The 16,314-nt window shown below is 44.3% G+C and overlaps 1 protein-coding gene across 1 annotated transcript in view; it reads right to left on the bottom strand.

The window, feature by feature from the left end:
• SUMO1 (small ubiquitin like modifier 1) overlaps positions 1-16,314 on the bottom strand; it is a 582,241-nt gene that overhangs the window by 281,979 nt on the left and 283,948 nt on the right. The window contains 1 exon segment of the mRNA XM_044075100.1: positions 7,973-8,050. Coding sequence (XP_043931035.1) covers positions 7,973-8,050 — 78 coding nt within the window.

The following is a 16,314-nucleotide window of genomic DNA, read 5'->3' as shown; positions in this document are numbered from 1 at the left end:
CTGAGGTGTATATTTTCTTTCCCCATCTATCTAGGGCTCTGGAATCCCTTTCAGAGGGCACAGGATTTTTAGCCATAGAAGCTTTCGCCCCCTTGGGACCCTGGGAAATTGTTTCTGGGTCAGCCACAGGGCTTTTATAAAGGAATTTGTGCGAGTCAGGCACGCTGTAGTATGCAGGAGGTAGAGAGTCTGGATTTAGACTAGACTCCAAGTAAACATCATCCACAATATCTAAAACTGGAGGGATACCAAGTGGTCTGTGCTGGGGTAGTAAAAAGAACTCTGGAGCCTTTTCTTAGAATCAGAGTAGTCCTGGCCTTCCCAGTGGAAATGTCCCCTCATGGTAAGTAAAGTTTCCCCAAAGGAGTAGTCTTCAGGGGGAGATGCTGAGGGGATAGAGTCTTCATAAGGGGGAAAAGTGTAATCCTGTTCCTCAGAAGAATCTGAGGAAATTGAAACCTGGTCAGAGGAAGCATAATCCTCCTCTTGTCTTGGTCTTTTATGTGGAGGGGGATGGGAACCCCTGATTAGGGTAATCAAATCTTCAGCCATCTTAAGCATCTGTTTCTTAGGCATGGGGCCTTGAACTGTAGACTGATGTACAGTCTTTTTGGTTTTAATGGAGTTTTAACCTTAGCATAAGATTTAATGGTGAGTGTAGTCGGTCTGAAGACACCTTCTGCAACCGAAGGTGTTTCCACTGCACCGGGGTCTCCTTCTGCTTCGGTGTTGGAAGGGCCTAATGAAGATGGCTGCTTCGGCCTAGTACACTCCGCCTGAGAATCCGCAGCTGTCTGGGGTTCCAATTCTGCTCTCGTCAGGGGCTGCATAGGCGCCTCACTGAAAACCGGAGAACTGGTGACAGGCCCAGCAGAGGCCTCGGAGTCTGGCTTGTTCCTAGGCTGCCTGTCCTTATCTTTGCGTTTTTTATGCATGCCGGTCGTCGGCTGCTCAGACGGCATGATATAATTACATTTCCTACCAAAGTAACGTCGTGCGAAGTCAAAACGGCGTTTGATAGTTCGTTTATTCAACCTAGCACAAAACCGACAACCTGTGACGTCGTGGTCTGGGCCTAGGCAAGGAATACAATAAGAATGGAAGTCTTTATGAGGTATTTGCTTCCCACAAGAAATGCAATTGTTAACTTTTTCTGACATCGGACTGAGGCAAGAAAAGGTTCCCCAACAGGGTACTTAGCTTTATTGAAGACTTCGGACTGAAATTCGATTCGAAAATCTCAAGTGTCGGTCGACCAGCACTTGCGAACTGCTTCTGCTTCGGGCACCGCGCGGCAAGAAAGACTGAAGAAAATGGCATTGGATGCCTCTTATATACCCCTGGCGCACTGATGTCAGGGAAGAAGCAACAGCAACCGACGCCGGACCAAGACTTTGGAACTCAGGCCGACTGTGGGACCGCCTGATGGCAGGATAACCCAAGTGTGATGACTGCAGCAGGGTAACACGATGAACATTGTTCCATGTTAGTTGTCTTCTTCTCGCCTTCTTTCTTGTTGGTTGGGTTCGGAGCCGATCCTCAGCTCCAACTCTGTCATCTTCAAAAGCTCGAGAGCTGCACACTGGCTCAAGGCCACCCCATATCCCATGATGCCTGGCGCTAGATACCCAGATCTCGTTTGGTAAGTCTAACTGCAGACATAAGGAAAGGATCCTATCCTGGAATATATAAAACCTACCAGAGAGGCTACTAGACAGAAAGGAATAGCCAGAGAAGACTCAGCCAGTGGAAAAAAACATAAGAAACTCTTTTCTGTCTACAAGGATAGGGGGATGGAGGGTGGTACGCAAGAAAGAAGGCAAGAAGAAGACAACTAACATGGAACTTTATGGTAGGTACATAACTTCTTTATGTTAAGTTGTCTATCTCACCTTCATTCTTGCTGGCTGGAACAGCGTCCCTAGCACCTAAAATCCTGGGTGGCTCATCGGAACAAACTCTTCAGAGCAGTGGAACCAAAATCAGCTCTGTTCCTGGAAACCACATCCAACTTATAATGCGAAATGAAAGTATGTGGGTTGGCCCACGTAGTCGCAGCACAAATAGATTCCATGGGCAACCTAGCCTGAAAGGCCACAGAAGTGGCAAAAGCTCTGGTGGAGTGACCTTTTGGTTTAACAGGTAATTCTTTATTCCTCAGTTGATAGACAAATGTGATGATAGAAGTCAACCACCTGGACAAGGTTAATTTTGAGACTGGAAAACCTTGTTTACCCTCAGCATAAGAAAGGAAAAGTTGGTCCGATTTCCTGATATCCTTAGTTCTATGCAAATAAAAGCGTAGTTGCCTGTGAACATTTAAATGATACAATTTATATTCCGTACTGTTGAAGTGGTTGGGAAAAAACACAGGAAGGTCTATGGACTGATTCAAGTTATTCTCTGAAGAGACCTTACGAAGGAGGGAAGGATTAGTCCTGAGAGCAACCCTGTCAATGTGGAACACTAGGTACGGAGGACGGGTACAAAGAGCCTGAAGTTCCAAAACTCTTCTGGCTGAAGTAATGGCTACCAGAAAGAGGGTTTTCCAAGATAAAAAACTTCAAGGAGCAAGATGCTGCAGGTTCGAAGGGGGGCAAAATTAGAGAAGCTAAAATCAAATTTGGATCCCATGGAGGTGGAGGATCTCTCACTGGAGGCCTGAGCAGAGTGGTCCCTTTGAGAAAGGCTTTACATAGCTTATGAGACATGATATTTCCCAACAGGCCAATGTGAAAATTTGAAATTGCAGCTAACTGAACTCTAATTGTAGCGGAAGCGGACCCAGAATGAAAGAGTTCTGCAAGAAATTCCAAAATGTGGTGTATAGGGGCTATACTCTTAGCCTTTGCCCAGGAAGAAACACGTTTCCACTTACTAGCGCAAGTTTTTCTAGTCGTAGACTTGTGCGATGATAAAATAATTTCGCGCACAGAGGGGGAGATATCTGGAAGCCTGGCTAAGGTTGGAAGTGGAGCAACCAAGCAGTGAGCTGGAGAGATTGCAGGGATTGGTGCAGCCCGCCTGACTGATGGATCAGAAGGTCTGGAACTAGGTCCAGAGTCCAAGGCTGCTCGAGAAGATGATGATGCAGGAACGGGAACCATATTTGTCGAGGCCAGTAAGGAGCAATGAGGATCATTTTGCAACCCAATACGGTAGCTTTCTGTATTAGCTTCAGAATTAGGGGAAACGGAGGGAATGCATAAAGAAGTCCCTGAGGCCAATCGTGGACTACAGCGTCTCCAGGGGAATGTCCGGGAAGTGGAAGGAGAGAGAAGAAATTGCTGCACTTGCTATTGAAGGGGGTGGCAAAAAGGTCGCAGCAAGGTTGGCCACATTTGCGGAATATTTGGTCCGCAACTACTTGATTCAGAGACCACTCGTGAGGCATGAGAATTGCTCAGCCTGTCTGCTATGACGTTGGACTTCCCAGGGATGTGCGTTGCGATCAGAAACCGTTGGGAAGAGATTGCCCACTGCCAGAGCCTGAGTGCTTCTCGACATAGGGGGTAGGACTTGGTTCCGCCCTGCTTGTTGATGTACCACACTACTGACATATTGTCCGTTTGAAATGCAATGGTCCCAGTAGGAAGAGAGTCCTGAAGAGCTTGCAACGCTAAAAGCACGGCCCTCATCTCCAAGACATTTATATGCAGGTGGTACTCGTGAGGTTGTCGGGTGCCTTGGACTGTCCTGCCCCGATAATGCCCACCCCACCCGATCAGGGAGGCGTCCGTGGTAACCGTAGCAACTGGAGGGGGAAGTACAAATGGTCTGCCCCAGGGCACTGATGTGGAGACCATCCACCACGCAAGGTGCTTTCTGCATGCTTCTGTGATCGTAATCATGTGAGACATGGGAAGCTGCTGGAAGGACCATTGGGTGAAAAGCAGCCCCTGGAGAATCCTCATGTGAAAACGAGCTAGAGGAACAAGTATGATCGCTGCTGCCATGAGACCCAGAGTTTGGAGGGCGAACCTGGCCTGAATTCTTTTGCATACTAATAAGACCTGTACATGTTGGCGAATCACTAATAGCCTTGTCTGGTGGAATGCTCGCTGACATGTCTTTTATATTTAAATTTGCACCTATAATGGTGACAGACTGGCAGGACGACAATGCAGACTTTTTGAAATTTATTGAGATACCTAGTCTGGAGCAAGACTCGATAGTGTAGTCTTCTGGTTCGCAGAAGGTGATGCCTGGTGGTAGCAGTGAGGAGCCAGTCCATCTAGATATGGAAACACCTGGAATCCTTGCCGTCTCAGGTGAGCAGTAACTATTGCCATACATTTGAACACCCTGGGGGCTGTGGTGAGACCAAAGGGCAGAGCTCTGAACTGATAATGGCTGGCTCCCACCAGGAAGTGAAGGAATCTTCTAGAGCGTCTGCCCATTTTGACGTGGTAGTACGCATCCTGAAGATCTATAGAACACATCCAATTGTCCTGACCCAGAAAGAGTAAAATGGACTGTAGCATGACCATCTGAAACTTCATTCTTTGTACAGACCTGTTCAGTCTGCTGAGATCCAGAATGGGTCTCCAGTCCTCTGTCTTTTTTGGTACCAGAGACTCCCTATGCTGTGGAACAAAATCCCGGTACATGTGAGGCAGAGCACCTCGCTGGCCTTGTTCAAGAGGAATCTTGACCAATGGATGGGAGATCGCAGATATACCCCAGGGATTACTTCAGTGTCACTGCTTGACAGAGGCACAGAAAAATGATAGGCATAGTTTTTATTCAAACTAAAGGGGTGGAGAAAGCCACATAACTATGGGCTAGGCTTATAAATGCCCTTGGGCAGATAGCCTAGTATGAACCTATGAACCTATGAACCTATGAAGAAAGAATTATAGGGACAACAAGGATACACTGAAAAAGGTTGTAACTAAGATTACACTCTACACTAACGAGCCCTAATAATTTTTATCAAAAACAGATAAAGTAATGAAAATATACGACCTGAGCCAGTAAGACAAGCTCGCAGCAGAAGTGGCAAACGAGATCTGGGTATCTAGCACCAGGCATCATGGGATATGGGGTGGCCTCAAAGCCAGTATGCAGCTCTTGAGCTTTTGAAGATGGCCGAGTCAGAGCAGAGTATCGGCTCCGAACCCAACCAGCAAGAAAGAAGGCGAGACAGACAACTTAACATTAAACGTTGGAAATATTCCATTTCAGGACAACAGAAACTTGCATTCTACAAGAATCCAACGTCTACTCCTTATGCGTGCTTCTAGACATGATCCCGTTATTATTTTAAGCTAAACTGTCAGCTTGACTATAGCAAACCTTACCAGCATTCACAGTCTACCTCACATTATGTTACTTACAGCATGACTTTTGAAACATTAATATTCAAGACACTCCTACCCCTTCAATGCAGTAGTGAGAAAGCATCCAAAAGTAAGAGCTGCCATAACACTCGACGAGAAGGCAAACAGAGAACTTGCCCGTGACAGCACCATGTTCCTTGTGACAATATTTTTGACATGTTAGCGTAATTATAAATAAAAAACAAACTACCACCAGGTAGGAAACGGGAAACTGTATAATATTATCGAGTGTAAGTACAGCGGCAAAATGTTGAATACAACTTTATCATAAAGAAAAAAAACTCTGTACCAGTAGCATAATTACTGTTCATTCGCTGGCAAACAGTCAAAGAAAAGCAGAATAACAGTAAGACACTGACTTTACACAAGGCAGTAAATTAATTCTGTTTAACACTGAATTCACTATTTATGTAATCACGATACAGAGTTAGCTTAGTGGCCAGACGAACAACACTGCCGTTTTAACTGCATTGAAGCAGTGCTACAGTAATGCTTTGCAAAATATTTCCTGACTGCAGGGAGAAACCATGCTGAACAAAGAAATATCCTATGTAAAAAAGTAAGATTCTTTAAAAAAAAAAAAAAAAAAGACAAAGGACAGCAGAGGTACCAGCACTTACCGGGCAAAAAAAGGCACTGACCTTTAGAAATGAGCTAGTCAGCATAAAGCCGCAGATGGGTAAGCAGGCTTACAGTAGAGTAATTAGGAGCCTGCATTTATCAGCATAGGGGTAACCTTTGTGATGAGAAGCATGTTTCTGCCTACTTGTAAAAGGCATGTGCTGTCAGAGCAAAACAAAATAACAATTTTGGGGATGGAGGTGTGACGCAAGTGGTGGCTTGGATTGCAGAGATCCGATTGGCTGCCACGGCTTGCTTAGTCAACAACTTCAGAAGAAGATTTTCTAATAAAAGTTTAATGTAAACGTAATGTAAAAACATGCTGAATCATAACTGAATACGACAAATAACAAGTTCAGTTACAATTTCAGCGTGTTTTCAGCTACAAACCTGCAATGGAGTTTCTCACGCTTGTGGAAGGCACTCGGGGGGTAACAGCTTGCATATAGTATCTTCTCATGGCGCGCTCAGTGTTAAGCACAGAGGCGCCATGAGAAGGTACTCGGGGTTAATAGTAGAAGAAAGTAGAGGTATAGTAAGAGAAAAACAGAGGGCTGGAGGGTAACCAGGACTGCAACAGTGAATGCACTCGAACATCTACATTTATGGTAAGTGTACACAACTATTCATAGTGCACTTGAGCTGTTCATAACGACCACAAGGGCCTTTTTAAGCCTAGCCATGCATCCCAAATCTCTGACAAGTTCTGATACCCTTGATGAGTGTAAGCATGGGCCTGGGAGATTAACTAAACCAGGGATGAATTTCCTGTTTCCCATCTAATTGTCCAAGTTGCACTTGAAATGGGTTAAGGAGGAACCCTGCTTCACATGGATGGGGAGAGTCTGTTCCATAGATGGGGCAGTCTCTGGAATACATACCTATGTCTCTAGCTGGTCCTGTTTAAATCACAAGCAAGGTATAAGTCTTTAGAACAGATAATTCTGGTACTGTTTGTTTTGTGGATATGCAGGGGTTCCATTGGAGTGGGATCAGACAATGCCCTGTATACCAGGAATAGATCCCCCTCAAAAGTCTGTAGGAGACAGAATACAGGAATAGGGCCTGGAGGTGGTCTACACAGGACATAATACTTAGGCCCTGTATTCTTTTAGTGAGGAACCTCTGTGGATATGCCTGGTTAGGTACATACCAAAGGGGACATTGTACTCAATGATAGGTCTGATGAGCACAGGATACAGTGGAACAATGACTTCTTGGACTTACCCCTCCCAATAGGATTAATTCCCTCAAAATCATCTGTATTAAGACCTCCACATTCTCATATCCACTTTTTCAAAAAGGCACTCTCCCACCAAAATCCTGCCAAAGGTCTTTATGTCACTCCTCACAGACAGCAAAATTGTGAAAAAACTTATAACTAAATGAATGGGCTGGAGTGATTAGTCAGTTTACCTTACTGCAGAGGTGTCTCCCTCCAAGTGCTAGTGGTGCTCAACCAAGATGGCGATTAACTCTGGGATCCAGTCTCCAGCATCTGCACCTGCACTTCTGATGCCAGAGTGAGAGTAAAAGCAGCATTTAATCTTCCAAAGAAAATGTTATCCAATAACATCTAATCAGAACAAACATGATAATATCCACTAAACAAACTCATACCTAGAAAATGTCTCCTCAGAGTACTTGGTGAATGTGTATCTTGGGCCATGTGGAAGCAGTCCATTACGCAGTCTGCTTTAATAATGCTCACCAGCAAACATCCCCCCTTTCAAAGTTAATTTTCACTAATCCACTGAAACTACTGAAGTTACATTAATCCAAGGTCACCAAAAATACAAACAAGGTGACAGACTTCATACACAGAGAAAGTGCTACTCATTAAGCTTCCTTTTTTCACAACTATCAACTTTTGCTGCTTTCCGCATATATGGTCTCCTAGCTGAACTCATCAGGGTTTTACTTTTCTTGTATGTTAATAAACCGGAATCTCAAAACAGAGTTAACTAGAACATATTAAAACAAAATAAGGTGGTGCAAGTCTTACATACCTGTCGCTGACTGTAGGATTCTTTCAATTTCTTTAAATGTGTTGTCATCTTCACTTTAAAGTGTATTTCGCTGTTATCCTGAACAGAGATACAGAAAAAAATGCACACACTTAATCATGAGAAAATAAAAAATAACCAAGACTACATCCAACTGTACCACTACTAACCAATCCACCAGTAATTATAACCAGAAAAATAAAAAGTTATGTACTCACCATAACATTCCATGTGTTGTCCATTTTCATTCTTCCTCAACTGAAGGGTCTCGGATCCATAACAGATCTGACTAGTCTGCTACTACCAGATCTCGGGATCCAAAAGCTCAAAAAGCTTCTCCCTTTACCCATAATTCCCAGCTAACCTAACATACCTCAGATTTAGTATGCAGCCTTTAGGAATAAAAAGACAATACCCTAAAGGACATGGAAAGGATAGAAGAAAAAATGCTAGAGCTCAAACAAGGAACAGCAGTTCCCAAAGAAAAAATGTGGAGGTCCTTCCAGGAACGAAGGGAAGGGGGCAGGTGGGGGGGGGGTGATGAGGAAGAATGAACATGGACAACACAGATAAAATTTTATGGGGAGTACAAATCTTTTTAATCTGATTATGTCATTTTAATTCATTCCTCAACTAATGGGACAGAGTCCCCTGCTAGATGTACTTTGGTAGGCCCTCAAAGAAGGGTATTCTGGAGTACTGCGAAGCCAAAGGCAGCTCTGCTCCTGGACACCAAATCCAATTTGTCATGAGCAATAAAGTACGAGCATTGGTCCAAGTGGCAACTACACAATGTAATCTATGGAAGCTCTTCACTAAAAAGCTGAAGAGACCACTACAGACCTAGTGGAATGAGCTCTAGAAAACTTAAGACAGGAATAATACTTTTAGTATAGACAAAGGAGATGCAATCAGTTAACCATTTGGCCAGTTTAACTTTGGAAACTGGGTTATCCAAGCTGTTGGGAGAGAGAGAAATAAATTTGTTTATTTTCCTGAAATCCTTGGTTCTATGGAAATGAAAGCAAAGTTATTTGTGCATATCCAAAAGATGGAGCATGTACTCTCCCTTATTTGAAAAGTTTGGGAAGAAAACTGGGAGGTTAATGACCTGGCTGACATTAGACTTAGAAGCTATCATAGGCAACAAAGACAGTTGGTCTGTAAGGAAACCTTATCTTTGTGGAAAACCAGGGGATTTGGAAGACAGACCCTGGAGTTCAGATACTCATGTAGCTGATCTGATAGCAACTAGAAAAATGGATTTCCAAGATCAAAAATTATCCTGCTCCTCCAGCCTCAGCCCCTCCACCCCCAACCACCACCCCAATCACCCACCTTCCTCCACACCCTTCCACCTAACTCCCATTCCCACATGGACTATAAAAAAGTCTTCTCCTCAAACTCAAAACCTGTTGCAATGCACCAATCTTCCACCTACCTTCCTCAAACAATCTGCAGACCGCATTGCCTATTCTATCTCTATTCTTATAAATAGATCCATACAAGAATCTTATGTTTCTTCTATCTGGCGTCACACTTACATCATTACTCTCCACAAAGGTAGAAAAAACACTACCACCACCAACTTCAGGCCTATTGCCATCATTTCCCCTCCCCCTAAAATTCTAGAAAAAACTATCCAAGCTCAACTCATGACACACCTAACCCTAAACCATCTCCTCTCCTCTACCCAACTTGGCTTCCACCCTGGCCAAAGTACCATGACTGCCCTTCTTTCCTTTCTTGAAACAATCAACCTTGAACACGACTCTGGCAAATTTGTATCTGCACTACTTGTAGATTTGTCTAAAGCCTTTGACACCATCTCCCACACCTTACTCATTTCCAAACTCTCTACCCTTCATCTCTCTCCCACCACCTTAACTTGATTTTCCAGCTACCAGTCTAACCACCAACAAGCTGTCCAGTGGAAAACTTCAACCTCCCCCTTCCTACCTACACCCACCGGCGTCTCATAAGGTTCCGTTCTTGGTCCTCTATTCTTCAATATTTTCATTAACAACTTCCACTACTCCATCCCAGAATCCTCTGTCATCCAATATGCAGATGACTCTACAATCACCTGCTCAACCTTCTCCCCCTCCAAGCTCCTAGCAAAAACCCAATTAGCCTTTTCCAAAACAGAAACCTGGATGCAATCCAACCATCTGGCTCTAAATGCAAATAAAACTAAACTTAAGATTTTTTTCCTCTACTAAAAACTCCATGATTGGCAAAAACTCATTCACCATACACAGCCAGAACAACACACCCCTTGAACTTGTTCCCAACACCAAGCTTCTCGGCATCATCACTGATGAAGAACTAAAATGTGATACCCACATCTACTCCTCAATCAAGAAAACCCAACAAAAACTAGGTCTCCTCTACAAGCACAACTGCTTCCTCACCCCCTCAACCAGACAAACCCTTGCATCTACCTTCCTTCTTCCCTCTCTTAAGTATGGGTGCCCCCCTGTTCCCCAATCTCCATCTTGGCTTACTACCAAAACTCAGATCTTGCTACCACAAAATTTGCAAATTTGTAAAACTCATCCCACCACTGCCACTCCCTCCACACTCTCAAATGGCTTGAACTACCCAACTATTTTAGTTACCTACAACTCAACACTGTCTACAAGATTATCTTTAAACCTGACAACTGCCCTTCTCTTGCTACATCCTTAAAACCCTATATTCCCAACCGCTCACTCAGATCCAAAAACCAAAATCTCCTTCAAGTCCACAACCCATCACACCCTCCTGGCCAACTACTACTGTCCTACTCTTTAGCTAAACAATGGAACTCTCTCCACTCCCACCTACACAACCTACCTAACCATACCAATTTCAAATCTCAGCTATTCTCCCATCTTTCTTCCAAATGAGAATGCCCATGTCACACTCCAACATAACCCCTTTCAAACCACCTCTCTTTTTTACCTGGCTCTGAAATCTTCTCCATTTACCATCTACTATTGCTTATATCTCAACCAAAGACAATCTGTCCTCTACCAGTGACAGATCTTCTCTCTTCTATCTGATGTACTATACTTTCCAAATAAATATACAGATACTTCCTTCATGCACAAGGTTCACCTTACCTACTGAAAGCTAGTAACTATATAATTAAATGTTAATCTACTAAGGTCTTATAACTTAATGTTTAACCTTTCTGTTTGAAGTATTGTTTTTCTATTGTAACATGTAAAATGTAATGTACTGGAGCTCTTCTCCCCGGGCCTCCACTGAAAATGGGCTTTTTATGGCCCAGTGGACTTCCCCGGCCATCAAACTTAAATAAATAAATTTGATCTGGCTGAAAGTTCAAAGGGAGTTTGGGTCAAGGCCTGAAGCACAACAGTTAACTCCCAAAGAGGTCTGAAGAAAAAGGCCCCTTTGAGAAAAGTGTTACACAACCTATAAGAAGCTATGGTAGAGTTATTTTTGCCTATGTGGAAGCTCAAAATGGCAGCCAATTGGACCTTAACAGTGGAAAAACTAGCCCCTTCACTGACAACTGAAACTAGAAAATCAAGTATAGCAGGTACAGGGGCAGACAGGGGGCTCAGATCCCTGTTGAGGACCCAGAACACAAATATCTTCCATTTACTTTGTAGATCTTTCTAGCAGAAACGTTTTGAGAAGATAATTAAATATAACAGACCAAAAGGACAGCCTGGGTGGTCTAGCAATTAGCAATTGGAGACACCATGCAGTTAGCTTGGGGCCTGTTAAGTCCAGATAAATGATTTACCTGTCTGGTGAGACAAGAGGTCTTTTGGATGTAGTGTCCAAGGAGGATGTACAAGGTGAGGCCAGAGAAATGGGAACCAAATCCAATGAGGCCAAAAGGGGGCAATAAGGATAACTGTGCCCTTCAACCAGAATGCCTTCTGTAGAAAACTGGAAATAAGAGGTAATGGTGGGTAAGCATAAAGAAGCCTGGAAGGCCAACCGTGGATTACAGCATCTTTTGGGGACTCCCCTGTCGGGGGGGGGGGGGGTCATGGAAAAGAACCTGCTGCACTTGTTGCTGAGAGGAGATGCAAATATGTTCCAGCATGGCTGGCCCCATCGATAGAAAATACTCTTTTTCTAACAGCTTTTCTATTTCTAATGCTGCTACTTCCCTCTGATTGGGAAGAACATCAGGATTCTTTTCATTATTCGGGGGGGGGGTGAAAATGATATTACATAACTTCTGGAGCAGAAATCTCTGCACCAAGGAATCTTTTGTTATGTATAGCCAGGCTCTTTGGTGAAAAGACAAATGCCCCCCCCCCCACCTGGAGTAACTGCAGAGGGGAGCAGTTGGACCCCTTTTCAGGACCACTGACAGGGTTTGTCCAAGGAGGAGTCAGGGAAACCCTAATTCTGTAGGCAGCCTCTGCTGCAGGGGGCAATGTCTCATTTGAGCTCGCCCTCTGCCCCTGGGAGAACTATTTCATCGTGAGTCTTGAAAAGGACCCTAGGCTTTATGGAACCACAACTTTCTACCTCCTTGCTGATTCCAGGAAAAGGGTCTTTGAGGAGTAGAAAAAATGTATCTCTATAGCAGGCAGAGTCTTTTCTTGCTCACATCAGGAGAAATGCTTATCCTCTGTGATAGACTGCTGCCATAAACAAACTGTACAACAGAAGGAAGAAACTGCTGCAAAAGAGAGTAAAATCCCATGAGTGGAGGTGATCCCTGGTCAGCCACAGTAAGAAGCTGCGATCCCTGATAAAATCCTCCAAAGCTAGTTATGAAAACAAAAATTGCCACTGATTCTAAAGACAATCACAAAGCATTCTATAGCTATGTCAAGAATCTCAATGGCAAGACTCAGATCTACTCTGAGTTACAGCACAATGACACTAAATACACAGACCCAACTGATATTGCCAACATCCTGGCAGATAGGTTCAGTGCTAACTTTACCCCCCTCTTACTCCATAAAGAGCCCATCTCTATACCAGAAGAATGCGAAGTTCCTGTAATCACGGCTGCACAGATAAAAACCACACTCTCCAAAGCCAAGAACACAGCATCCATGGGACCAGACAACATCCCAGGCTGCGTTCTACATGAACTACAGAACAAACTGGCACCCCACCCAAGTACCATGTTCAATCATAGCCTCACCTCAGGCTTTGTGCCTGCTGAATGGCGCACAGCGATGGTTATCCCACTCCACAAGGAGGGAGCCACCACGGACCCTGGGAACTACCGCCCTATTAGCCTAGCGAGCCTGGTCTGCAAGGCCATGGAACGTATCATGGAACTTATAAATAAAGACATTGGTAATCTCCAAACTCTGGACCCCACCCAGTTCGGGTTTGTAAAAGGCAGATCATGTCTCCTAAACCTGACTGACTTCTGTGAAGCAGTCACCAAAGCCGTAGACGAGGGTAAGGTGGTTCACAGAGCCTATCTAGATCTTACCAAGGCCTTCGACACCATTCCCCACTCTGGAATTATAGATAAACTCACTAAACTAGGTATAAATCCCTATGTCACAAGATGGGTTGCCAACTGGCTCACTGACAGAACCCACACTGTGAAAGTAGCAGACTCCAAATCTGATTTCAGACCAGTGACAAGTGGAGTACCACAGGGTTCAGTCCTGGGTCCTCTCCTGTTTGGTATCTACTTCTCTGAAGTACAGGCTAACACAGAAGATCTTTGTCTAACGAAGTTTGCAGATGACTGCAAACTAGGAGCCCTAATCGAAACTCCCACGATGTGGACATCCTACAAAAGGGCCTCACTAACACAGATGCCTGGTGTCAAAGCCATGGCCTAAAGCTCAATGCCAAAAAGTGCATTGTCATCCCCTATGGTAAAAACTCTGTACCCATGAACTACAACATAGGCGGTAATATACTTAACACTGAAAGTGTGACGAGACCTTGGGACACAGGTGGACAGTAGTCTCTCCTTTGATAGTCACATCACCACAGTAGTCAGGAAATCCTTCTACGTGGTGCACCTCATCACAAAAGGTTTCTCATCCAGAAAAAAAGAGGTCATTGTTTCCCTCTACTCATCATTCATTAGACCCATTATAGAGTACAACACCCTTTTGGTATGGGCCTCACAAGACATCTACAACTGGAAAGGCTGCAGAAATACCTCACAAAGAGGATTACTGGCCTCAAACAGATGCCCTATGCAGACAGTCTAAAAAAACTCCAGCTTTACTCCGTTGCATATCGCCTACTCAGGGGTGATCTCTGCCTAACATACAAAGCTATGTCAAACCCAGAGATGTTGGACATGCTCCACTTAAAGAAATCCCAATCCCTCCGAGCTACACACTCTAGGGACCTAAACTTTTAGTTATGTACTTACCATAACTTTAGATGTTTGGGATCCATCTCGCCTACATTCTGTACTGATGGGCTCGGAGCCGATCCCTCGGCTCCGATTCGGCACGCTATGCTATAGAGCGAGGCCTCTTATTGGCTGAGCTATTTCTTATCCCAGGATGCACCACCACTAATCCCCCAGATCTTGTTTGTCCGCATTCATGCACACATGCACAACTTGTTTATATAACATTGTTAGATGTTTCAAGATGAAACAACAGGATTCGGACCTTCTGATATCCTCTGATCTCCAAGGAAGGGGAAGGAGGGTGGGTTATTAGGAATGTGGAGATGGATCCCAAACATCTAAAGTTATGGTAAGTACATAACTAAAAGATGTTATGTGATCCTATCTCGCCTACATTCTGTACTGATGGGACAGCGTCCCTAGCACCTAAATCCTGGGTGGCTCATTGGAAAACACTCCTGAGCACTGTGGAACCAAATGAAGCTTGTCCTCTAGATGCCACATCCAATTTGTAGTGGGAAATTAAAGTGTGCGGGGAAGACCATGTAGCCGCAGCACAAATGTCACTAATGGCAAGCTTAGAATGAAATGCTATCGAAGTAGCCATAGCCCTTGTAGAATGAGCTTTGACAGAGGTGGTAAGCTCTTTGTTAGAATAAGAATAAGCTTGAGCAATACAGTCCCTGATCCATTTGGCAATAGTGACCTTTGTGACAGCTTTTCCCAATTTATTGTCTGCAAAGGATACAAACAACTGATCTGTTTTCCTTGTTTGTTTGGACCTCTCTAAATAAAAACGCAACTGCCTGTGGACATCTAATGTGTGGAATATGAATTCCGCTTTGTTAGAATATTTTGGAAAAAAGACTGGAAGTTCTAACGATTGTTGTAGGCAGAAACTGGAACAAACTTTAAGGACAAAGGAAGGATTTGGCCTGAGAGATACTCTGTCTTTGTGAAAAACCAAGTACGGGGGTTTTTACAGACAAAGCTTGAAGCTCTGAAACTCTTCTGGCAGAAGTAATCGCCACCAGAAAAGCAGTTGTCCATGATAGAAATTTTAGATCACATGTAGCTGCCGGTTCGAAGGGGGAGGAAGTTAAGGTGCGTAACACCACATCGAGATCCCATGGAGGAGCAGGATGAGAAATCGGAGGTCTTAAAAGCGCAGCACCTTTCAAGAAGGTCTTACACAATCTGTTGCTCATTAAGGGTGGGTTTATAGATTCGTGAAAATTGGAAATCGCTGCCAATTGAACCTTGATGGTAGAGACTGAAGAGCCTTGATTGAAAAGAGAAGTTAAAAATTTTAGTACTTCTGCCACGGGAATAAAGATGGGATCCAGGCCGCGGAGTTGAGCCCAAATAGCAAATCTTTTCCATTTGCTAGAATACAGTTTCTTTGTAGCAGACTTATGGGCCGAAGATAATATGTGTACAACCTCTGGATCCAATGTATGACTCCTGACTATAGTCGGAAGAGGAGGAGCCAAGCCGTCAATTTTAAGGTGTGCAGGGAATGGTGGAATAGTCCCGACTGATGAACCAAAAGGTCTGGGATCTGATCCAGGAACCATGGACCTTCCAGAGCATATTTCCGAAGATAGGGAAACCATACTTGACGAGGCCAGTAAGGAGCAATTAAGATCATTTTGCTCCCCAAGAGAGATGCCTTTTGGATCACCCTGGGAAGGAGAGGAACTGGGGGGAAGGCATAAAGCAATCCGGTGGGCCAAGGACGGGCTAGTGCGTCCATGGGGCTCTTCCCCGGAGCCGGGGTTAGTGAGAAGAATTTTTTGCACTTCGCATTTAGTGGAGTCGCGAAGAGGTCGCAACACGGAACTCCCCATTTGTTGAAAATCTGACTTGCAACTGTCATGTTCAGAGACCATTCGTGAGGAGAGAGGATGGTTCTGCTCAGTCTGTCGGCTATCACATTGGACTTGCCCGGGATATGAGTAGCCACTAGAAAGCGTTTGGTCGAGACTGCCCATTCCCAGACTCTCATGGCCTCTCTGCA

The sequence above is a fragment of the Protopterus annectens genome, chromosome 6.part0 (genome assembly GCF_019279795.1).
Source record: "Protopterus annectens isolate FY-2018-M chromosome 6.part0, PAN1.0, whole genome shotgun sequence".
Lineage (NCBI taxonomy): Eukaryota > Metazoa > Chordata > Ceratodontiformes > Protopteridae > Protopterus > Protopterus annectens.
This window is presented reverse-complemented; position numbering and strand designations above follow the sequence as displayed.